The sequence below is a fragment of the Ovis aries genome, chromosome 1 (genome assembly GCF_016772045.2).
Source record: "Ovis aries strain OAR_USU_Benz2616 breed Rambouillet chromosome 1, ARS-UI_Ramb_v3.0, whole genome shotgun sequence".
NCBI classification, from domain to species: domain Eukaryota; kingdom Metazoa; phylum Chordata; class Mammalia; order Artiodactyla; family Bovidae; genus Ovis; species Ovis aries.
The window spans coordinates 249,069,727-249,094,493 of record NC_056054.1 but is presented as its reverse complement, the minus strand read 5'-3'; the positions used below and the strand labels follow the sequence as shown (position 1 = coordinate 249,094,493).

At 46.8% G+C, this 24,767-nt stretch overlaps 1 protein-coding gene across 2 annotated transcripts in view; it reads left to right on the top strand.

Annotated features, from left to right (window-relative positions):
• CLSTN2 (calsyntenin 2) overlaps positions 1-24,767 on the top strand; it is a 745,380-nt gene that overhangs the window by 609,208 nt on the left and 111,405 nt on the right. For both annotated transcript variants that reach the window (XM_042236283.2, XM_060395246.1), the window contains exons 6-7: positions 8,933-9,118; positions 22,409-22,657. In XM_042236283.2, coding sequence (XP_042092217.1) covers positions 8,933-9,118; positions 22,409-22,657 — 435 coding nt within the window. The remainder of the gene's footprint in view (positions 1-8,932; positions 9,119-22,408; positions 22,658-24,767) is intronic.

Below are 24,767 nucleotides of genomic sequence, written 5' to 3'. Positions count from 1 at the left end.
TTGTAATTTCTCCCCATTTTACAGACAAGGAGCGTCTTGCACATGGTGCAGTAGCTGGCAGGCAGAGGAGGCAGGCATCTGACTCCTCCTCCCTCACGTCTGTACTCCGTTGTCTAAGCATCACCACGGCTCTAACCAAAGTCAGGCTGGGATTCTGAGGACTTCGCTCCAGAAGCCCTGCGGGGAGAGGAGACATGAAGAGGGTCTCAGAAGCTGGCTCTTGTCACTCTTTTACCAAAAAGCTCACTTCCTGGCCCAGCACTCAAGTCCCTTGTAATCTGGCCCAAAGTTGCTTAGGCCTGCTAGATGCCCACTCTTGACCTTACATTTGTCTACACTTGCTGAGTCCCACCAGACAGCTGAGTAGGGAGCACCATTCATATCGTTTTCCATCTAAGCAGCACTGCTTGTTATTGTACAGCCCCAAGGCCACGGTGGGGACCCCCTCCAATTCTCCCTGCCCACCATGTGCCCCGCATCCTGCACTGCTGTGCTAACCATGCCTTCTACTGCCTGCATCCTGGTGCTTGGACAACCAGGGCCTGGCTGAGCCTGGAGAGACTGCCCCCTCAACCAGCGAATTCCTAGAGAGAACGAACAGCTTACCCTTTTGCTTTTCAGGCACTGACCGACAAACCCAGAACCTACATCCCACCTACCTCTTTTATCAGGGTCTCACGTTCCAGCCAACATTTACCTGCACTAATCACCCCAGGGCCAGGTACCAGACAGCTAGGACCAGCTCCATGCCCCAGAGGCCACTGAAGTTATACAAACCAGGTGACTCTAAGGCTGCCTACCTTGCCTGACCTCTTCCTTCCATGCAAACCATAGCACAGACTCTTGCCCACAGATTTTTCCTCTCCGTCTACCTCTTAACTATCCCTGGTGATTCTCCATGCATGCCCAGTGGTGGGGGACCCCCCTCTACTGGGGACTTGTGAGTATAACAAACTCTCTTTTCAATGGCAGTTATATCCTGATCTGTTGGCCTTATCACACTTAAATAATAATACAACCTATGCTGAAAGAAAGTCCAGGTCACTTCCTCCAGGAAGCCTCCTTTGTTCACGCTAGTCAGTATGGTTACCTCTTCTTTGTTCTCTGGAGTCTGCTTTTTGTCCCTCTGTCTGCCTTAAAGCTGGCTGTGTGCCTGTCACTGCCCTCACCTGCCTGTCAGTGCCTCTGAGTTAGGGCTCATGAGTTACGCTTTTCTGTCTCCCATGCCTGGGGCTCTGCTTGGCCCATAGGAGGTGCTCAGTAAATGCCAAGCATCAGAATAGTGATAAGAATGATACAAGACTGATGATAGGAGTAGCAGTAGCTGTCTGTTCCTGGTGCTTTGCATTTGTTGGTATTGTTGTTTTGTTGCTAAGTCATGCCAGACTCTGCAACTCCATGGATTGTAGCCTCCAGGCTCCTCTGTCCATGGGATTTCCTGTGTGTCTTGATCTTGAGGTGGCAATCGGAGATATTTTAGTGTTCTGAACACCAGACCTAATCTAGCTGCTAAGTGACATTTCCAAAGAACAGTCTGCATTCTTCATACCCGCACTAAACACCCAGTTATAGCTCTTCACTGGTCCTAAGATGAAACCCAAACCTCTTAGCCAGCATTTATCATCTGACCTCCACTTACCTCTCCAGCCCATCTCTACCTCTTCACTCACCCCCAGCTCAGGTGCACTGGATGCCAGTGAAGATAAAGATGCTCCCTGTAAGCATGTATACCTCCTGAGCTTCTCCCAGTAGGAAAGGAAGTCCCTGAGTACCAAATCAAAGTCACCCATCCCTGGAAGAAAGACTTGAAAGATGCCAGGTGGTTGACACCTACAGAGTTTGGTTAGAATATCAGCTGCCTAAACAGTCCCTGATCAGGACAACCCCTTTCCTATCCCTCCCCCTCCCCAGCATCCCCACATCCAGCCATTTATTTTGTATGAATGCAGCAATTTCCAGGACAACCTGATGCTTCTTCCTCTTCTAGGAACTGAGACTAGGAAGAGCTGGAGGCCCTTGAACTTGCACAGTTAAGGAAAAAGAAGCATCAGACACACCTGTGTCTTTCCCTTCCCTCCTCCTGTGTCACTTTTGAGTATAGAGTTGGAACGATTTACTGAGTGTCTTGAATTACAAGAGCCCATAAAGCCTGTGCTTTCCAGAAGTCTCAGCTTAGCTTTTTTCCACCTCCAGGCATCTAATAAGAGAGTTCTAAGTAGTTAATCTTTTCCTAATGAGAAAATATATGATCCCCAAATTCAGCAGGAGTTATAATACATTCATCCCATTTCTAAATCTTTAATCCCCTGAGAGGGAATTTAATTCCTGAAGACACTCCAGGGTAACCTTTCCAAGAATGTTTATGATGTCATTGAGCCTGAGTTTTAAAACAATAGGTGGCCTACTTCTTTTCTCTTTATTTAAGAAAAACAATGAACAATAGTTCATTAACTAGTCTCTAGATCTTTCATGAATTGAAATGATTTTCTTTCCAAAAAGATTTTGTTTCCAAGTGGGATAGTTCAGAGAAGTTTAGGAAGCTTGTGAACCAAAGTGGGATGTTTCGATCATGAGGTATCAAGGGGAAGGTCGCTCTGTTGGGCCCTTAGCCTTCAATGCATACATCAAGCCCATGAGGAGGTATAAGTATCTCAGATCTACAGGTGAGGCCACAGAGGCCCAAAGATAACTGCTTCGCAAAGGTCACATGACCCGAATTTGGGTGAGATGACGTTCAAACCCAGATTTCTTCAAGTCTTCAGTATCAAAGCAGCCCCTCGACCCCTGCAACTGCCCCCAAGGTCAAGCATTGATGAAACTGACAATATTCCTTGATCCTTTACCATCATCAGAAATTGTCATTAAAAAAAATTTATCCGTGTAAACTGAATATTCAAAGATGAATCTGTAAAAATCGCCATTCTCCGTCCCAGCAAATCCTCAGAATCGTAGAGGAGTTCTTGTAAAAGAACTATGTAGCCTTGAGCAAGTCACACCAACTCTCAGCCACAGTTTCGCCATATGCGCTATTCAGATAGTAACACCCACTCACTGGGTCGCTGGGAGGATTAAATGAAAGAACAGATGTCACAGCACTTAGCATCTTGTAGCTGCTAATAATTGTATGTCCTCTTATTTCCTGTAATAAATGTTACTGAATACATAATCAATTAACAACATTAATACTATATCTGATGAATGTGTCCATTGTGTTTGAGGCTGAAACGATTCAGCATTTAATCTCCCCAGATCCTGGGTGGTAGGTGCTACTTTTATTCAGGCTCAAGGTGGGTAGGTGGTTTACTCGGAGTCCACACAGGAAGTGAGAAGGTTGGAATCTGAATCCAGGCACCCTGAATTTAGAGGTCATACTCTTAGTCATCCGGCCATCTATCCTCCGGAAAGTGAAAATGAATAGATACTTCATGTGGCAAACACTAAGTTTGATGACTTGCCTTTTGCTCTCTTCAACCCCCGCCCTTTCTTGGAAAATGAGAGATGTTTGTGTGAGCTTCCCACTATCTGAAGGATGCGACACTCGGAAAGCTTCACTGATTTCTTTTATGGATGGTTGCAATTTGTCTGTTCTCCATAAGCCCTCAAAAACACGCCTCATGAGATCACAAAAGCTACTAGCAGGTGTGATGTTCTTAAAATTCTTTTCTGCCTGATTTCTCCTTGGAGAGGGCCTTGCCCCCTTAACCAAAGGCACCAAAAGGACTGAAAACTTTGCTAGGACTCTGTCTCCACTGTTCAGTTCACTTCAGTCGCTTAGTCGTGTCTGACTTTTTGTGATCCCATGGACTGCAGCACGCCAGGCTTCCCTTCACCAACTCCTGAAGCTTGCTCAAACTAATGTCCATTGAGTCGGTGATGCCATCCAACCATCTCGTCCTCTGTCATCCCCTTCTCCTCCTGCCTTCAATCTTTCTCAGCATCAGGATATTTTCCAATGAGTCAGTTCTTTGCATTAGGGAGCCAAAGTATTGGCATTTCAGCTTCAGCATCAGTCCTTCCAGTGAATATTCAGGACTGATTTCCTTTAAGATTGACTGGTTTGATCTCCTTGCTGTCCAGGGACTTTCAAGAGTCTTCTCCAACACCATAGTTCAAAAGCATTAATTCTTTGGCACTCAGCTTTCCTTATGGTCCAACTCTCACATCCATACATGACTACTGGAAAAACCATAGGTTTGACTAGATGGGCTTTGTTGGCAAAATAATGTCTCTGCTTTTTAATATGCTTTCTAGGTTTGTTATACCTTTTCTTCCAAGAAGCAAGCATTTTTTAATTTTATGGCTGCAGTCACTATCTGCAATGATTTTGGAACCCAAGAAAATAAAGTCTGTCACTATTTCCATGGTTTCCCCATCTATTTGTCATGACATAATGGGACTGGATGCCATGATCTTAGTTTTTTTAATGTTGGGCTTTAAGCCAGCTTTTTCACTCTCCTCTTTCACTTTCATCAAGAGGCTCTTTAGTTCCTCTTCTCTTTCTGCCATAAGGGTGGTGTCATCTGCATATCTGAGGTCATTGATATTTCTCCCAGCAAACTTCATTCCAATTTGTGCTTCATCCAGCCTGACATTTCACATGATGTACTCTGCATGTAAGTTAAATAAGCAGGGTGACAATATACAGCCTTGTTATTTATTTGCTCTGATACTTACACTCCTAAAAAGACTTGAGCTGGAATTTCTCATCAAAGATAACCACTAAAATACCTGGATGAGAAAGAGATGCCCACGGCCCTCACAGAACACCAATACCAGGAATGTCTTGGGCTTCTCAACAGAAGAGGCTTCCAGAAGTAGATGTTGTGAGAAATCTCTCACCCACTAGCAAGAGACTCAAGAACTGGGCCATACCATGGGCACCCTGCACAGAACAATTTCTCTGATCTTTTTTAATTGCATCTCTAAAGAGAAGGATGATGCAGAGAGAGAGGAGTGAGGAAGGGAAGGAGAGCAGCCTCTTCCTTGTTACCATGTCTTATTACTGGGAAAATATTCTTCCATTATCATTTATGGACCAATTGCCTTACTGAGAACAAAGAGAAGCAAACATGTGATGGCTTCTGTTGGGATGGTTGTTTCTGTAGAGTGAGAGTGGGGGCAGACAGAGAAAGTACCAGAGGAGCTACAAATAGGCTATGGGTTCTGTCTGTGGCTCAAGAAAGGCTGCCATGGCTGAAGTCAAGGTTACGTCTCTGGGGCTCCCCAGATCCACCTGGAAACTGTTTCCTGGGCTCAGAGCATGGTGTGGAGGGATCAAAAATAAACTCACAATTCCTGCCTTTAAAGAGTTCCTAGTTACAAGAAGGGGAAGGCACATAAATGGATCATTCCAATGATATCCTACAAGACCCATTCATGCTTCCTACCACTGTCTAGTGAGTATCTGCCCTGTGCAGAGCATTGTGAAGCATGATGGGGATTCAGAGTTGCCATCAGCTTGGACTCTACTGTTGAGAATGCTGTAAGGGCACAGAGGAGGGTTTCTATCGAGACTGGAGATATCCTGAAAGTTATGTGGTAGAGGTAACAGATGGAAAGGAATAGAAAGGGAGCTCCATGCAGAAGAAACTGCGTGACCGAATGCACAAAGATATGCAACATTTTGAACCTAGGTTGAGACGAGCCTGGTCATGTGTGGACTGCTGCTTCCAGCACTGTGACTTTCAGATATATCAGACAAAAAGCCCTCCTGTCTGCCAGTGATTTGTCCTTTAGATTGACCTGGGGCCACATGGGCTATAGCAACTCCATGGTCTTATCCTCCAGGGGGTAATGGGCCATTCCAGACACAGCTCCTGGGGGCGCTGAGGAAAGACATATGATAGGGTGTATTCTCTTTTACCTATAGTCATTGTCATCTAAACATCCTTTCAATGGGAAGAAAATCCAGAAAGGAGTGAATATGTGTATATGTACGGCTGCTTCACTTTGCTGTACAGTGGACCGTTGCAAAGCAAGGATACGCCAATAAAATTTCATTTAAAAACAAACAAAAATCATCCCATAGCAGGTTGCCTGGTGATAAACCTCACAATGTGGTGTTAAATCTTTGCTCATGACTCCAAAATATACATTAAAGGGTGGTTGGTTAACATGGGGGTTCAGAGCTAAACCCAGATTGCCGGGTTATGTGGAATGTGCAGGGGATGTGAGCATCTCCTTTCCTCCCTGGGGAAGGAATAACAAGGATTGGAGCCCTACTGCCTGCCAGGCCCACATGGTTGCCCCTATCCTCAGTCCCACACTGTGCTCCCCACTTCACTGATAAGGTGCCTGAGGTTTGGAGACCTTCAATAACTTGCCCAAGAACTTCCTGACCTGATGGAGTCAAGCCAAGATGGTTTCTGCCTTTACTTCAAACAAGCTTCTCTGAGGCTCCCCATGGGCTTTGATCCTTGATATTCAGGCGTCAGCTCAGACAGGAACTCTCTCCATCTAAAGAAGCTCCTCTCTGTCACCACTTTTCCTTTCATAGCACTTACTGTTATGCCTGCAGTCCAAGTCCCCACAGCTGAGAAAACAAGACATCCAAGGCAATGTAAACGCAAAAAGGGAATTTATTGCTAGCTCGAGCCAGGGCTCAAGTTACATCCAGCGCAGTGGAGTGGAGCAAGGGCCCCAAGCCCTGAATTACAGCAGTATTTATAGGTTTAAGACAAAGACAGGGAGTTTGCAGGGGCGGATTGGTTGCAAGGGTTCCTTAGCATCTACTAATTGGCTAGATTTTCGCATGCACGGGCTTTCTTAGGGGGTTTTCATCCTTGTCCTGATAAGCTTGAACCAGGCTACAGGGAGTATACTGATTGGTCGAGTCCTGGCGCCGGCAGAGGATGATCTCAGCTCCTCCTTGGCAATAACTCAGCCCCGCTGTAAAGGAGCCTTAGGCCTACCTTGGCCCCCTGAAGCCTGTCATGGCGCCTGTTTGGTCCTAACACTTACCCTCCGCAATAGGACAGCATGGGGTATTCATTGCTTGTCTCTCTCTCAGCTCCACAACGCAGGGACCCTTTCAGACTCCTTGCAAAGCTGGGTACATAAGAAGCTCAAACACATGTTTGCTCACTGAACAAAGCCATCTGTCCCTAAGCCCAGCCCTTTCACTCCGCTGGTTTCCTCAAGATGGCGGCCAGCAGCCAATGGGTATTTTCAGGGAGCCCCTTGGTGGCTGATGAATGATCCTAAATGCAAGACTTTCTGAGTTTCCCAAGGGTGAGGCAGGCAATCCATAGATTTTCATTTTTACCTTGGCGTAAAGACACCATCCGGGGACTTCCCTGGTTGTTCTGTGGTTGAGACTTTGCCTTCCAATGAGTGGGGTACAGGTTCAATCCCTGGTCCAGGAGCTAAAATCCTACATGCCTCCAGACCAAAAAAAAAAAAAAAAACAAAACATAAAATAGAAGCAATATTGTAACGAATTCAACAGAAACTTTTTAAAAATGGTTCACATAAAAAAACTTCTTAAAAAGAGATACCACCTAGCAAAGTGACAAACGGTTTGAGAGTCATACATAATAGTATCCACAACTCATGTACTGGCAGCAAGTGCTGTTGCCATTCACCATGAGCATGGCCTTGCCTAGACTCTGACTCTCCACTATTGTTTCAATCAGTTCTTGTGTACACTCACTCTCAGTGTTTATTTTTGTTGATTGCTCTTTTTTGTGTGGTGTCATTTTGATTGTGATTTTGTTCCTCTCCCACACTTTGATGTCTCCAAGTTATTTTTCCACTAAAATGCAGGGATAAGACCATCAGCCCTACTTAAGTCACAGTCCTGAAAGGGAAGGAATCATTGTGCTTAACCCCATGGCCTCATGGAATCCTGAATTACCTTGGTTTCTTTTTTTTGTTTGTTTGCTTGTGGCAAGGTGTATGCATTTCTGAAAATCACCTTGCTGGGAAAAATGGGACAAGGGACTCAACAGTCAGAAACATCATCGGTGATGCATAAGAAAAGACAAAGGGACTTCCCTGGAGGTCCAGTGGTTGGGAACTCACCTGCCAAGGCAGGGGACACGAGTTCAATCCCTGGTCCTAGAAGATCCCACATGCCCCAGGGCAGCAAGCCAGTGCACCACTATTGAGCCAAAGTTCTAGAGTCTGTGCTGGGCAACAAGGGAAGCCCCTGCTGTGAGAGGCCTGCACATGGCAACCAGAGAGTACACACCACCCCTTGACCACAGCTAGAGAAAGCCCATGCACAGGAAGAAAGGCCCAGCATAGTCAGAAATAATAACAAAGAAAATTAGAAGCCAACCTTATTTTCAAAAAAGACACACACACACAAACAACACCAGCAGTTTTACACAGGTTAAATGATTAACAAATATGTAAGTACTACAATAAATACGGTACCTTACCTTGAAGAGACCTGAGGGTTGCTTGTGGTGGTGGCTATAGGAAGGGTTGAAGCTGATGCATTATTGTGAAGAGGGTTTTCTGAATGACACGGAAAGTTGTAACTGCATTGCAGGCAGGTGTGGCTCATTATACATGGCGAGTGGAGTAGCTGGTAGATGTTTTGAGGTCTGTACATGGGCCTGTTTTGTGCCTTCCTATGTGGCTTAGCTCAGTCAGGCATGGATTTCTGAATTCACCTAGCATTTCTTGGGGACAAAATCTTGCATAAGCAAATGTGAAAATCCCCGTTATCCTCGAATCATTTCCTAATGTATCGATTGTGGTGGTTTAGTCGCTAAGTCTGCCCGACTCTTGTGAACCCATGGACTGTAGCCTGCTAGGCCTATCCTTTGTCCATGGGATTCTCCAGGCAAGAAGAATGAAGTGGGTTGCCATTTCCTTCTCCCAAGGTATCAACTGTGTTGGAACAAATGTACATTTTCAAAGCACATATTGCAGCAGAACTGTCTGCACGTGACTGACGGTAACTCTTTCCTTGTTTTCTCAGACTGGACCAAGAGGATTGAGTACCAGCCTGGCTCAGGGAGCGTGCCCCTGTTCCCCAGCATCCATCTGGAGACGTGCGATGGGGCCGTGTCCTCCATCCAGATCACCACGGAGCTGCAGACCAACTACATTGGGAAGGGCTGTGACCGGGAGACCTACTCTGAGAAGTCCCTTCAGAAATTATGTGGTAGGCTTCCCTGTTTGGGTTATTTTTTAATTCATTGTTTTAAACAATATATACAAAACATATCTTACTATATTATGAAGAAATCAGCCGCCCCCCACTGCACTGGTATATGTGACCCCTGGATGAATATTAAGTTTACTTATTATGCTTAAATCAGCAATGCCCAACCTTTTGGCACTAGGGACCGGTTTCATGGAAGACAGTTTTTTAAAGTTTTTTATTTTGTATTGCTGCTGCTGTCACTTCAGTGGTGTCCAACTCTGTGCGACCCCATAGACGACAGCCCACCAGGCTCCCCCATCCCTGGGATTCTCCAGGCAAGAACACTGGAGTGGGTTGCCATTTCCTTCTCCAATGCATGAAAGTGAAAAGTTAAAGTGAGGTCGCTCAGTCATGTCCGACTCTTAGTGACCCCATGGACTGCAGCCGACCAGGCTCCTCTGTCCATGGGATTTTCCAGGCAAGAGTACTGGAGTGGGTTGCCATTGCCTTCTCCAATTTTGTACTGGAGGTAGCCAATTAACAGGCTTCCCAGGTGGTGCTAGTGGTAAGAACCCACCTGCCAATGCAGGATACCTAAGAGAGGGCGGTTTGGTCCTTGGGTCAGAAAGATCCCCTGGAGGAGGGTGTGGCAAGTTACTCCAGTATTCTTGCCTGGAAAATCCCATGGACAGAAGCTGGTGGGCTATGGTCCACAGGGTTGCGAAGAGTCAGACACGACTAAAGCAACTGTGTACACATGCACACACACACAGCTGATTAACAAGCAATGTTGTGATAGTTTCTGGTGGACAGCAAAGGGACTCAGCCATACATATATACATACCCCTTCTCCTCCAAACGCCCCGCCCATCATGGCTGCCGCATAACACTGAGCAGAGCCCCCTGAGCTATACAGTAGGCCCTTGCTGGTTGTCCATTTTAAATATAGCAGTGTGTACATATCCATCCCAAACTCTCTAACTATCCATTTGCCCCTTTCCTCCCCTCTGGCAACCATGAGTTTGTTCTCTAAGACTGTGAACCTCTTTCTGTTTTCTTAGTAACCTCATTTGTATCATGCCTTTTTAGATTCGTGGAAGACAATTTTTCCACAGACTGGAGGTGGTTTCAGGATGATTCAAGCACACTTTATTTCTGTTATTATTACATCAGCTCCACCCCTAGATCATCAGGCATTAGATCCCAGAGGTTGGGGACCCTGGGTTAAAGGATTGGAAGGCTCAGCTTTCAGCACCGACCGTACCTGATCAGACCCCACCATGTACCAACTCTTAGGCTGTGGGCAAGTGCTGTGACAAAGCCTCTATTCTTCATCAGTAACTTAGAGATGTTATGTTCCTGTGTACACACACAGGCACACACATGTAGACACAGCACCAGGTGTGGAAGAGCACCTAGCATGGGGCCTGAAGGAACATGGCTCCCTTGTACTGTATTGATTTCAGAGAGGTGCCTTCCCAGGGGCCAATGTGAAAGGTGGTGCCAGCCTCTCAGGGAGAGGTGGGTCTCCTCCTCCAGGACCAGCTATGGCACACAAGGGCTTACTGCAAATGAAAGTGCTGGACTTTTGTTCCAAAATTATGGAGAATTTTAAGGCAGAAACAGCAAAGCATGAAACCAACCTGGGGGCCCCGTGTGACTGTTCAGGACACATGCTGGTGAAGCTGGGCCTGGATGTCCACGTTGGAGAAGAGCTAGGCTGGGAGGAGAGATGGGGAATGTGAAGGATCCAAGTGTGGAGGACAGAGGGCTGGCTGTCAGTGGGCTGAGAGATGGTACCCCAAGGAGAAAGCAGGCTGGAACTGGGAGCCAGGCTGATGCAGGTTCTACCCGATGAAGCTTAGCTTAATTGAGTACCTGCTGTGTGCACCTCACGTGTGTGTGTGTGTTAGTTGTTCAGTCGTGTCCAACTCTTTGCGACACTATGGACTATAGCCCACCAGGCTCCTCTGTCCATGGGATTCTCCAGGGAAGAAATCTGGAGTGGGTTGTCAATCCCTTCTCCAGTGTGCTTCACATGCCCTACCCTAATTCACACTGAGGAGGGGCTTATTCATCCAGTTTTACACATGGACAATTAGACACCCAGAGAGGAAAAATTATTTTTAAGATCACGCAGGGAGTGACAGAGCGAGACTTTGAAAGTAGGTCTATGGGAGGGAAGGGCTCTTTGGCTCTGGGTCTGTGATGCTGGGCCAGGCCTCTGGAGCTGGAATGTAAATCTCTCAAGTCAACTGCAGGATGACCCAGAAAGATGTTATGGGGAGGGAGGTGGGAGGGGGGTTCATGTTTGGGAATGCATGTAAGAATTAAAGATTTTAAAATTTAAAAAATAAAAAACTAAAAATAAAAAAAATAAAAAATAAAAAAAAAGACACAGTACGGTGGGAATGGTCCCGCGTGCTTAGTAAACCAGATGGTGGGTATGTTGATGGGCCTCTTTCCTCCCCACCATGTATATTTCATTTCTTTCTTGTTCTCTCCAAGACTATTCAGGCCCTCACACAGCCTCTCCAGCCGGACTGTGGGCAGCTCCAGAAAGAGCTTAGTCTTAAGACGAGGCCTGCACTTGGGGGTGACTCCATCTCCCATGGAAGGTGTGACTTTCTGAACACAGCCTGCAGCCCCTCCTGGGGACCCCTCCACTACTGTCTTTGCAGCAGTTTTCCTCCTTCACCATTGACACACAGCACATGCACACACACTTATGTGCACACACACACAAGGTGCAAATACATATGTGTACACACACAGGTGCACACAGGCACACAGGCACACAAAGTGTACACGTGCACACAAGGTACACACATGCACACAAGGACACACATTCGCACACAGATGCACACACAGGCACACAAGTAGGCACAGGCACACACACATGCACACTCACGTGCACAATGCACACAGGCACACACGTGCACACAGAGGTACACACATACACAACACACAGGTGCACATGTGCACACACAGTTACATGCACACAATGAAAACACAGGTACATACACAGGCACACACTCACACCTTCATGCACGCAGCTCTTGCCCAAGGACCAGGTGACAATTTGAGAACTGGATGTGCAGTATGCCCTGCTTGGGTAGCACAGCGCCCCATTTATCATGTTGCCAGGCTGGAAGGAGGGCCCATGGGAATGCAGGTTTTTCTAGAATGATGCAGGAGATTGGGCAAAACAGCATAACCTAAGTATTCCGAACTGCTCTTGTAAAAATGCCCATCAGCAGCCTGCAGTACTGAGAAAGCTGCCTCCGGTCCTCTTTACTCCACGCACAGAGAAGCCGTCTCCGCCAACATCTCATTTTGAATGAATATCCCATCTTTCTCCCTGTGCACCTGAATTATAAGTCAGCTCAACCCCACGCCACCGCAGGTTACAGTCATTTCCTCAACTCCTCCAGGTTAGGAGATGATAGAGTCAACTTGTTAAAGATCAGATGAGCCCAAGGGCATGCACGGGTGATTTGATTCTGTATGTTGCTGGGAGGAGAACAGGAGATGGAGAGAAGGAGAGGATTTTTCAAGGGAAGAAAATTGCATCTGGTTGTTAATATAGCTCACTCCTCTGGGCTGCCAGCCTCACCTGGCAGGAAGGCAGGTTAAATAAGACAGGAAAGCACTTTACCCTGAGATGCAAGCTTACCTAGTACTGGGAGCGACCCTTTGTCAAGCTCAGCTAGAAAGAATCTGCCTGCCATGTGGGAGACCTGGGTTCGATCCCTGGGTTGAGACGATCCCCTGGAGAAGGGAAAGGCTACCCACTCCAGTATTCTGGCCTGGAGAATTCCATGGACTGTATAGTCCTCACTTTCACTTCCTGGTGTGCACTTCTGAGAACCCCTAGTGAGCCTGATGGTGCGGGTCCATTCTTGCCTCCAGATCAGGAGTCTGCCTCTTGAATCTACAGAGGAGAAAAGGCAGAAGCAAATGAGTGAGACACATGCCCATCCGCATTAGATCTGCTTCCCCGGGCCCCACGCTCTCTCCAGACCGTGAGGGAAAGGCAGACCAGGTCTCTTCTAAAGCGGAGCCTGGGTTGCGATTCCTAACTCAGGTGGGGCTCCTTAGGTTCTGAAGACAAGCTTCTCTGTGTTTTCCCTAGCTTGTCGACAAGCTGCTGGCAGGGTTTCCCAGCCAGAGGGCTACCGTGACACTTTAAGCCCCAGTGTTCATGCATTTTGTCATTCTACATATCTTCACTGACTTTGGATAGCAACAGGGAGACCAATTAGGATGTTATGGCCCTAGTCTAAGCAAGAGATAATGATTTCTGAACTGGGGGAGTGGCGGTAGGGATGAACCTAAGACAGATTTAGGAGGCAAAATCAGTAAGGGTCAACCATTGACTGAACTGGATGTGCAGTATGCCCTGCTTGGGTAGCACAGTGCCCCATTCATCATGTTGCCAGGCTGGAAGGAGGGCCCATGGGAAGGCAGGTTTTTCTAGAATGATGCAGGAGATTGGGGAAAACAGCACAGCCTAAGTATTCCAAACAGCTCTTGTAAAAATGCCCTTTACAAGCAGTGAAAAACGAGGAGTCTTAGAAGATTCTAAGGTGAGCATCTAACTGGATGAGAGTGCCACCAACCAGAACTAGAAATTCCAGGCAAGGGTGGATTTAGGGGACAGTGATGACAAATACCTGTGGAACAGCCAGGTGTGGGTTCCCGGCTCTAGAATGACTCCCCACCCTCCCGAGCTCCCGAGGACCTGCCACCATCCCACTGGTCCATCGTTAGAGCCCATTTCTCCCCATTGTGCTGCGTCTTCCGGGCCAGAGTACCCCATTTGTCCCCATCCCCAGCTCATTCCCATCCCTATGCCTTTGTTCATGATTTTTTTTTTTCCTGCTAAAACCTCTCTCTCCTTTACCGTTCTGAACCCTTTCCTTAAGTCAATATTTGCCTGCCATCTCTGCTACCAGAAGCAGTGCTGGAGGGCTCCCGGGTGCTTTTGAGTTCTGGCATTGCTTCTGTGACACGGTCCTTGTGCAGTAGCCCAGGCAAGGCTGTCTCCCGCTCTGAGAGAGGTCTGACCAGTGCCCACCTGCTTCCTCTTCCCGAAGCGTCATTCACAAGAAGCAGTGATGGCATCCCTGAATAAGGAGCCATCAGACAGCAGCTGGGCAGAGCCACTGTCAGGAAGTACCTGGCAGGTGCGGCAGCACCAGAAGAAAGCCTCTTTGTGTCCAAGGGAGCACCAGACGTCAGCCATATTGCTGCCTGCGGTTTGCACGCTGAGACTTTGAAAAACACGATGCAAGGTCCTGCACCTGTGTCCCTTTCCACTTGCAGGAACAAATTTAGCCTAACACGGTCCCCCAGTGACCTTCCTGTATGTGAAGCCAGGCCTCGCGGGGAAGTTGGACAAGCTGCTTATCACTTCCTCTGGATTCAGAAATTCGAGATGAAGGACTCTGCCATCTCAGTCCCAGGTTTTCCCAAGGTGAAGTGTCATACAACTGCCTTGAGAATGAAATGTACGATGAGGCCCCAGTGAGGCTTCCTGACCAAATTCAGTTCAACATTAACCCGAGCCTAAGAAAAGGCCTGTTTCCATGGCCCTGAGCCACTGCATATTACATTAAGCAGCAAAGCAGTTTGTGACACACTCGTCTCTTGGAGCCCTGAGGCCAGGACTGCTCCTTCCTGAAACCACAGGCTCCTGGCATCTGTCCAGCACCTCCCCATATGACACCTGGGGTCAGCTGCTCTGTGTGTGCAGTCAAGAGCTCTGAGGACAGGTCCTGTTGAAGGAAAGGCTACAGTGTGAGAGCCTGCTGTTAAATTAAGAAATGGATCCATCAGACCAGCTCAGAGCATCAGGCAGTGAGCTGTTCTCAGAGTTCATACACTTGTGAGAACAGGAGATTTTCATAGAGGATCTATTCATTCATTCATTCATTTTTTTAAGGCAGGTTCAGCTTTCTTGCTTATTTAATTGATTTACTTATTTTGACTGCACTGTATCTTTCTTGCCGCATAGGCTTTCTCTAGTTGTGGCAAGCGGGGGCTACTGTTTAGCTGCGGTTCATGGGCTTGTCCTTTGTGGTGGCTTCTCGCTGAAGAGCACAGGCTGTAGAGCATGCGGGCTTCAGTGGTTGTAGCACACGGCCTTAGTTGACTCGCAGCAGTATGATGTTCCCAGACCTGGGATCAAACCCATGTCCCCTACATCGACAGGCAGATTCTTAACTACTGGACCACCAGGGAAGTCCTCATTTGCTTATTTTTTAATTCAGCAAATATTTGTTCAGTGTCCAAATGCTTTCATTTGTGAGATTATCTAGAAGTTAATAAGACCACTTAACAGTTCAAGGCGAAGACAGTCATGTGAAAAATTTAGTTCATGGCTTTCTACTACACTGGGCAGCTTAACAGAGCTTGTCCTCACTAAGAATCACAATTCAAGGTTTTACACCTTCAGGATAGCCCAACTATGGGAAACCATTGTCAATTCCTCCAAGATTCTACTAAAGAGCCAGAGCTTCCAAGGAGGACAGCACCAGTCCCCCAGTCATAACCGGTTCTTCCATTTTCAGAGCTGAATTGGGTCTTTGATTATAAGGGAAACTGATGCACACATGTTGGGAATCCAGTTAAATCACTATTCATACATGAGTGAGGGTTGCACACACTGAGCAATGGGTAATGACAATAGGCAATGGGCTTCTCTCTGGTTATGACTTCTTTAAAGTCAGTGAAGTAGCTACCATCTAGCATGCCCTTCTATTCTGGGGAAAAGGTTTTTGCCTTGCCCAGGCTGATCAGCAACTGGGTATCCGTGGCCCTGCCCAGTAGTCTGGCTGACCACCTTCGTCCAAAGCTCAGTTTGCTTCACCTGGAGATTTCAAGGCCTTTGAAGAAGCCCTGTTGTCTAGGATTCCAGAGGTGGAAGGATAATCTGATGGTAGGATCAACAGTCTGTGAGCTTTGGAGAGGACATCAAGAAGTCCTCCGCCTCCATCCTGAAGGTATGCAGATAGAAAGTAGTTATGGTAGCCACTGATGTCAGTCACTTATGCACATTATCAGTCAGGACAGGGCAAGTTAGGCTGCAATAACAAGTGATCCCAAAGTCTATAGGCTTAAAATAACAAAAGTTAATTTGCGTTCCTATCACATGTCCTTCTTGGGTTGACTGTGGCTCTGTTCCATGTTGGTTTCCCACCAGGATCCAGGCTAACAGAATAGTCTCTATCTAGAATATTGTTGATCTCATGGCAGATGGAAAAAATACATGTGGTGAACCTTGGACTGGCTCATAACGTTTCTGCCCTAAAGTGGCCCATGTTATTTGCACTCACATTTTCTTGGTCAGAGCAAGTCGCACAGCCAACTGTGATCAGCGGGTCACTGAAGTATGTTAGGAACAGAAGAATGCATTCTACCATCATGCAGTTCATGCAGTTCAAGTATGGCCTTTGTCAAGAGGGCCTCTCTGGCTCCCCCTGAGACTCTATACCAATGAACTATTCTACCCACCAAAAATAAAAGACTTTCCATTGGGTCTCTAGAGGTAGGGCCCATTGCTGCATGGTACATTGCTGCATTCCCACCACAGTGCCTGGCTTAACTAAAACATAATATAAGCATGGAGTTGATATTGCTGATCATGGAAGATGCTACAGAATGAGGCCTGTGTCCTTGATGACAATGGTTCCTCTCCCGTGAGGTCCTCCCCTTCTCCCCATCCCTTTCTGCATCCCATTGTGGACCATAAGGAGGCATGACTGAGGCTCCATGTCTGTCACCATGGCCGCAGGCCCACTGTGAACTGCTGAGAGCACTCTGCCTTCACTGAGGCCATCCAGAACAGCAGCCAAACCCTACAGTTAGGAGGTCCAGGGACTTCCCTGGTGGTCCAGTGGCTAAGACTCCCTGTTCCCAATGCAGGGGCTCTGGCTTCGATTCCTGGTCAGGGAACTAGATCCCACATGCCACAACTGAAGACCTCATGTGCCAGAGCTAAGACCCAGGGCAGCCAAATAAATAAGTAAACATTTAAAAAGAAAAGACCCAGATGGTGACCCCTGCCCCCAGGCTCCATGTGGGCTCTCACTCCACTGTGTGTCCTGAAATCTGCCTAATTCACCCCTGTCTTTATCTACTTGCTGGCTCAGCTAGGCTTCTCCATCTTGATAGGTCTCAGAGACCCCAAAGCAGACTTCATTTCTGGTTACAAGCCCCTTACACTCAGGCCACAGTTTCTGTGCACCAGACCAGTATGAACCCTCAGCAGCCCAGTGGGTCCCAGAGACCTTTGCATCTAAAATACACCCTGAGATGCAGACAATGCCACACTATCTTTGCAAGTTATGCATCCTGTTTACCCACTGCTTTCCATGGGATACCTTGGGGAGAGGAGAGAGAACTTTAGGAGAAAGGAAATCTCTCTCATTTTATTTAAGTGCACCAGAAAATGAAATTGTTGCTCAGTCACCAAGTCATGTCTGACTCTGAAGTCCCATGGACTATAGCCCACTAGACTCTGCCCATGGAGTCTCCAGGCAAGGATACTGGAATGGGTTACCATGTCCTCCTCCAGTGGATTTTCCTGACCCAGGGATCGAACCCGAGCCTCTTGCATTGGCAGGTGGATTCCTTACCACTGAGCTATCTGGGAAGCCCCTAGAAAATGAAATATAATCAGTTAGGTCTGTGGAGGTCTGCACCATCTAGTGAAACACAGTGGCATGCTTTCCTGGAGGCAACATCTGTGGGCTGGGCAGAGTGACATGCTATTTCCCTCATCAAGGATGACATCAATGGCCTTGCCAGGGCACATGCCTCTCTGTGGGCAGCCACCTGTGCAGGGAGATGGGGTCCTTGGCTCTGGGCTGAGCTTGGCAGGACGCTGTGCTGTATGGTAGAAAGAATATCACCAGGTGTCTGACAGCTGGGCCTGCCTCTAACTAGCTATGTGGCTGTGTGATCCTGGTCAAGTCATTTCCCCATGGGCCTCAGTTTCCATGTTTGTAAATGCACAGGAGTTTGGGAGTGGATAATTGGGGGAAATGGAATTAACAGATGTATACTGCCGTATATGAAATAGATAACAGCGGGGTTTTACAGTATAGCAAAGGGAGCTATATTCACTATCTTGTAAGAAACTAAAATGGAGAAGAATCAAAAAAAAGTATATAGATACGTACATATATATGTGTAACCAAATCACTTTGCTATACACCTGACACTAACACAATATTATAAATCACTATAGTTCCATTTTGTTTTTAATGTGCAGGAGATGATAAGATCTTCCTCCAGGTTGATTGAGGTGGTACAGTGGGGAGTGTGGGCTTTGGGGCTGGCAAGTTCTGATGACAGGTCCACTCACTCGCTGGCTGTGATCCTGGGCTTGCTGAGCCTCGGATTTCTTACTTGGAAACATAATAATATCCACCACTTAGATGAGTGACTAAGAAAAAGCATTGGCATACTCAAGTCTAGACCCACTCAGTGTCCAATAAAATGTTCCAAAGGAAATAAGAATAAATGTCTGTTGAAAGTATAATTCAAAAGATATATGCACCCCTATATTCATAGAAGCATTATAGCCATTTGCAGGAACATGTATGGACCTAGAGATTGTCACACTAAGTGAAGTAAGTCAGACAGAGAAGGACACATACCAGATGATATCACTTATATGTGGAATCTAACACAAAGAAACTTATCTACAAAACAGAAACAGACTCACAGACATAGAGAACAGACTTGCGCTTGCCAAGGAGTAGAGGGTGTGGAGAAGGGATAGAGTGGGGGTTTGGGTTTAGCCAAAATAAACTGCTACATATAGGATGGATGCAAGATCCTACTGTGTAGCACAGGGAACTATATTCAATATCTTGTGATAAACCATAATGGAAAAGAATACAAAAAATAATGTACACATATGGATAACTGAATCATTTTGCTGTACAGCAGAAACTAACATAATGTTGTAAGTCAATGTCAAAAAAATAATAAAGGTCTGTAACTATGAAAAGTAAAGTTCCCTAAATACATAAATTGACATGTAACCAATTGTTCCTCCTAACCTTCTCTTTCTGTTTACTCTCCATCATCCTCCACCTCATCCTTGCTCTAAACCTCCCTCCCTCTATCCAACCTTGCTTTGGGGAAAATTAGCACTCAGCTCCTTCACTAGCCTAAATGACTAGTGAATTCTGCAGGAACATTGGCTCCTTAACAACAGCAAGGTCCTCAATCAAAAGGGAAGCTCAAGAGGTGGAGGTTTGAGCTATGTCAATGTCATCCTGGCTCCCTGGTGTGCAAGTCTCTGGCTCTGTGTGATGGTGAAGCTGACCTTGATAATGGCCAAACACACATCCCTGTATTGGGCCCTGCCAGATTGTATTGGGGGCACTGGCTTCAGCTAGAAGTCAGGAGCCCTGCATGGTCAGCCTGCATCTCCCTGGCCACCTGAAGTTTCAGGAACAACACACATTCTTTGTGAGCCCTAGTCACCAGCTGTTATCCTGGACAAATCCAACTCACTTATGGGACAGAGAAGCTGTTACCAGGTTGCATTACTCTGGGAGATTCTAGGAAAATGAACTTATTCTAAAGACCACGTATGTCCCACTCCCCAGCTAAGTCACTTCAGTCATGTCCGACTCTGTGCGACCCCACACAGAGCAGCCCACCAGGCTCCCACATCCCTGGGATTCTCCAGGCAATAACACTGGAGTGGGTTGCCATTTCCTTCTCCAATGCACAAAATGAAAAGTGAAAGGGAAGTCGCTCAGTCGTGTCCAACTCTTAGCAACCCCATGGACTACAGCCCACCAGGCTCCGCCGTCCATGGGATTTTCCAGGCAAGAGTACTGGAGTGGGTTGCCATTGCCTTCTCCAGTCCCACTCCCCAACTACCCCCAAATCTTTACCTACCACTACATTGGTAGTTTTTTTCCTTTCAAATACCTAGGGAGATTCATAGCCCTGAAGGCTTTGCTAGTCATTAAAATGTTAGTGTGAACTAGCTTATCAGATAAGTAAAATGGACATCAAATAAGGCTCTAGGAGTATGGATGGAGACAAGTAAAATTTCTTTTTTAATATTTATTTACTTGGCTGGATAACTAGTAACTAGTAACTTAGCTTTACTAACTATTTACTTAGTTGTGTCATGCGAGTTTAGTTGTGGCATGTGGGATCTAGTCCCCTGACCAGAGACTGAACCCTGGTCCCCTTGCACTGTGATCACTGAGTCTTAGCCTCTGGTCCACCGGGGAAATCCCAACAAGTAAATATTGATGAGAGATGCAGGGTGTGGACTAGAGGCTGGGTGAATAAGCTCAGTGGGTTTTGGGCAGGGGCCAGAAGCATCTCACAGAGGTACTTTGCAGAAGGAAAGGCAGTTATGAACATTAATGGGGCACCTACTATGTGTCAGGCATGCTACCAGGCAAAAGCCCTAAGAAACATGCTTGTTAATAACGCAGTCAACGCTGCCCACAGTTCCGCTTAATAAGCATAGCTACAGGGTGATTGTGAATTAAGAGACAGGAATCTCCACCCCCTACATCTCAGACACTGCAGTTCCCCAGAGGCCTTTCCCAAGGTGAGCTTCTCACCAGCTAAGCAGAGCAGCTGGCTCTAAGGAAACAAATGTTTCATGCAGCCAACCTTCAATTGCAAACCAATAGGTATCTGTTCCAAGGCTACAGGGAAAACTGGCTGGGTGAAACATTTTCAAAGTACATTAGTTTCTAATATTGCACCTTTCTGAGGAATTTTCAAGGGTCATTTCAACTCTAGGGGATGTTTGTGGTGGCCGAGGGTGAAACACAGTCCCCAGGTGAGAGGAGTCTCTGATAAACAGAATTCAGAAGCCCAGTGATCCCTGACAAATGGCAGTTTATATACACATAACTGCTGTCCATTAAACCCATTTATGACTGCCTGGTCAGTACTGTGTCAAGAGGGAGCCCCACACACCTGGTCCCTTGCACCAGGCATACCATGGACTCCCTGGTTCTTTTTCCCTGGTATTAGGAAGCCCTCCACCTTCCTCATCCCCTGAGTAGCTGAGCTTTGCTCCTCTGCAGAGCATAAGGATGCCAAGAACACTGCTGGCAGCACCTGAGCTTCAGTGAAAAGGCCACGGCAGACCAGCTACCCTCCTGGCTGTGCCATCCTACCTCTGGGCCAGCTCCTCTGGCTCACTCAGACCCCCCCTCCACAAAGCTGTTGGTGTAATTATTCCAAAACACAAATCTGCCTATGGGCACTCCCACTGCCTCAGGTTATCCTTAGCCTAGAATCATAGTGGTAGCAAAAATCATAGCAACTCTAATAATAATGGCAGAGTTATAGCTAATGCAGACTGAGCTCCATTCATGGAGCGCCAAGCACACTGTCCAAGCCAGGATGCAGTCTCTCATCCAGTCCCCACAACACCTGGGAGGGCAAGTGGCAGAGAAGGGGGTGGAGCGTCAGAAAGGTGAAGTCTCTGCTCACAGTCACGAGGCTAGAAATCAGACCACCACCAGGCGTCAGATTTAAGTCCTGCCAACTTCGGAACCCGTGTTCTCAACCACTGTACCATGTAGCCTAAACAAATGATTGGAAAAAAGTGTGATGAGTGCAGAGTGATTCACACTCCTCTTGGAATCAGGCTGTGTGTCCTCTATCACAACCCTGGTCTCACTGCATCCCAGATATCCATCGATTTGTGGGGACTGAGCTCTTCCAGGTCAGGACCTAGAACTTTCCCCATCACAGCCCTGGTCTCACTGCACCCCGGGTGTCCATCAATTTGTGGGGACTGAGCTCCTCCAGGTCAGGGACTGTGCTGATTCACTTTTACATTGCCAGCACCCAGGAGGGGTCTTGGCACCTGCTAGGTGCTCCATACATGGCTGACAGGTTAATGAATGGATAAGTGCGTGAATTAATCCATTGATGGGAATCAAGCCCTGGCCTTCTCCAGGAACCTTGCCTGCTTATAGAAGCCCCCAGGGTAATCTCATTTCTCTAAATTCCTTCAGCACTTTTTTTCTTGTATAATGGTTAATTGCACTGTTTTCCCACATGCAATACTTTTGTCTGTAAGTTACTGATGCCTCCCCAAGCCACCATAGGCAACTTGGGCAAGGATGACATTTAACCCTTCTTTCCCCAAGTCACCCAGCTCAGGGCAGAGCTCTTAGCTCTGGGTGAGTACGCAAATTAGTTCATTGTGTCCCTGAGAGCAGAAAACAGAGCATGAGGACACCCGGCCTGGGAGGAATGACCCTGTGCTCTTTCTGTCCCCACCCCCTGCAGGAGCCTCCTCTGGCATCATTGACCTCTTGCCATCCCCCAGTGCTGCCACCAACTGGACCACAGGACTGCTGGTGGATAGCAGTGAAATGATCTTCAAGTTCGATGGCAGGCAGGGTGCCAAGATCCCTGATGGAGTTGTGCCCAAGAACCTGACCGACCAGTTCACCATCACCATGTGGATGAAGCACGGCCCCAGCCCTGGCGTGAGAGCCGAGAAGGAAACCATCCTCTGCAACTCAGATAAGACCGGTGAGCCTCGCGTCCAGCTCTCCTAGCAGCTGCCCGTTATGTCCCAGCTGGTCAGGCACGGCCACAGCCGCCGAGAGTGGGAGAAAAAGAGGAGTATGAGAGGAGAACTGGGAAAATATTCTGGTCTTTGGTTTTCTGCCTGCTGACTTCCTGGGCTTGGGGTAGGGCAAGACCACAAGTGGGAGGTAGTGTACAGACACAAAAGAATCGAAAATTTGGCATTGGTGGTTTTCAGACTGGGTTATTCAGAACCTCAGCCTCCCCAGAAGTAACATAGGGCTGCTATACCAGGGGTTGGGGGGTGAGGAAGGAGATTTCATCTTTACCTCAAGCAAAGCCACGCCACCTTCACTGTATTATATATATATATATATATGTGTGTATATATATATATATATATATAGGCATATACATATATATATATATATATAGGCATATATACATATATATATATATATATAGGCATATTTCCATTAAGATCATTTTCAATGAAAGGGTCCTGCTAACTTCCAACAGTAGTTTGAAAATCACTGCTGTGCATAATAATGAGGGCTAAGTCTTGTTAGCTATTTTTCAGCATGCTAAGTGTGTATAAGGGGGTTCACAGCTTGGTGGTTAAAAATGCTCCACCACTTACTGGCTGTGTAATCTTGAGCAAGTTGTTTAACTTCTCTGTGCCTCAATTTCCCAGTCTATAAAACATGCATTGTATTAATAGTATTATCTACCTCATAAAGTTTTTATCAGAATTAAGTGATTTGATATACATATAGAGCTTTAGAACAGTAGCTGGCACACAGGAAGTGCAATCTGTATTTATTAGCTCTTCCTGTTCCAAACAGTGTCTCACATCTCTACAATTGATTTTATGAAAGCAATATTGTGTTTTCTATTTTAAGGATAAGGAAATATCCCTGAGAGGTTAAATAGCTTGTCCCAAATTATACAGCCAGTAGGTATCAGACCTAGAAGGTAAGCTTAGCTCCAGCTAACTCCAACCCCATGTTCTGCTCATCACAGCCCACATGTAAAGACATACACACACAAATACTCTGATATCTTATGAAAATTTGATGCCCACAGTTTTCCCTTTCAAATGCTACTCTTGTTAAAATACTTCAAATAAATAACAGCAGCCCATGGTGCAGTGAGAAGATGGGGGAGAGGGAAGCCTGCACGCTCAGCTCCGCCGCTGGACAGCCGCGGTTCACATGGAAGCTTTCCCACTATTTAACACATGGCCTTTGAGGGCTTGCTACTCAGCTTCAGCCCAGTTTCCCCATATGTAAAATGGGGGAGATAACATGAGATAATGTATGAAATCACTAGCAGATCCAGACATAAAATCAGTGCCAATTTGCTCAATGTGGTTGTCATTGTGGTATCTCTGGTTTTATTCCACATTCTATTATTATCAGGACCCCACATTTCCTATTTCACCTAATCTTTGCAATACATGTTAAAGTGTTTTTTGGATGCAGAAACTGAGACAAATGAAGTTGCCCAGTTTTCTAGGCGTATGGTGTCAGAGCCAGGGCCAAGGATTGGTTTTTCTGGGATCTTCCTCTAGGAAGGGCCCCGCAAACATGCTTAAGGTGCCACTGGGGATTGGGAGTGGGTTCAGAGCTCAGCCCAGGAGCCCAGGAACCCCGCTGTGGCCCCATCTTCGCAATGCCTGGCAGGGTGCTTCCATCATGAACCCAGGAGCCCAAATGCAAAGCATCCCCAGCTGGGGTTAGCGGCCACACACATGGAGTCCTTTCTAAAATGTTATCAAATGCCCTTGGGAGGAAGGTCAGACAGATAGAGACCTTTGGGCATCCAGAGAAGGAAACTGGAATTTGAAAGGCTGAGCAACTAACTTAAGATACACAACTGATTGCCAAAGAAACAGGCTTGGCCCTAGTTCCTCTGGCTCAGGTTTCAGCTCAGTTCAGTTCCTCAATCATATCTGACTCTTTGCGACCCCATGGACTGCAACATGCCAGGCCTCCCTGTCCATCAGCAACTGCCAGAGTTTACTCAAACTCACGTCCATTGAGTTGGTGATGCCATCCAACCATCTCATTCTCTGTCATCCCCTTCTCCTCCCGCCTTCAATCTTTCCCAT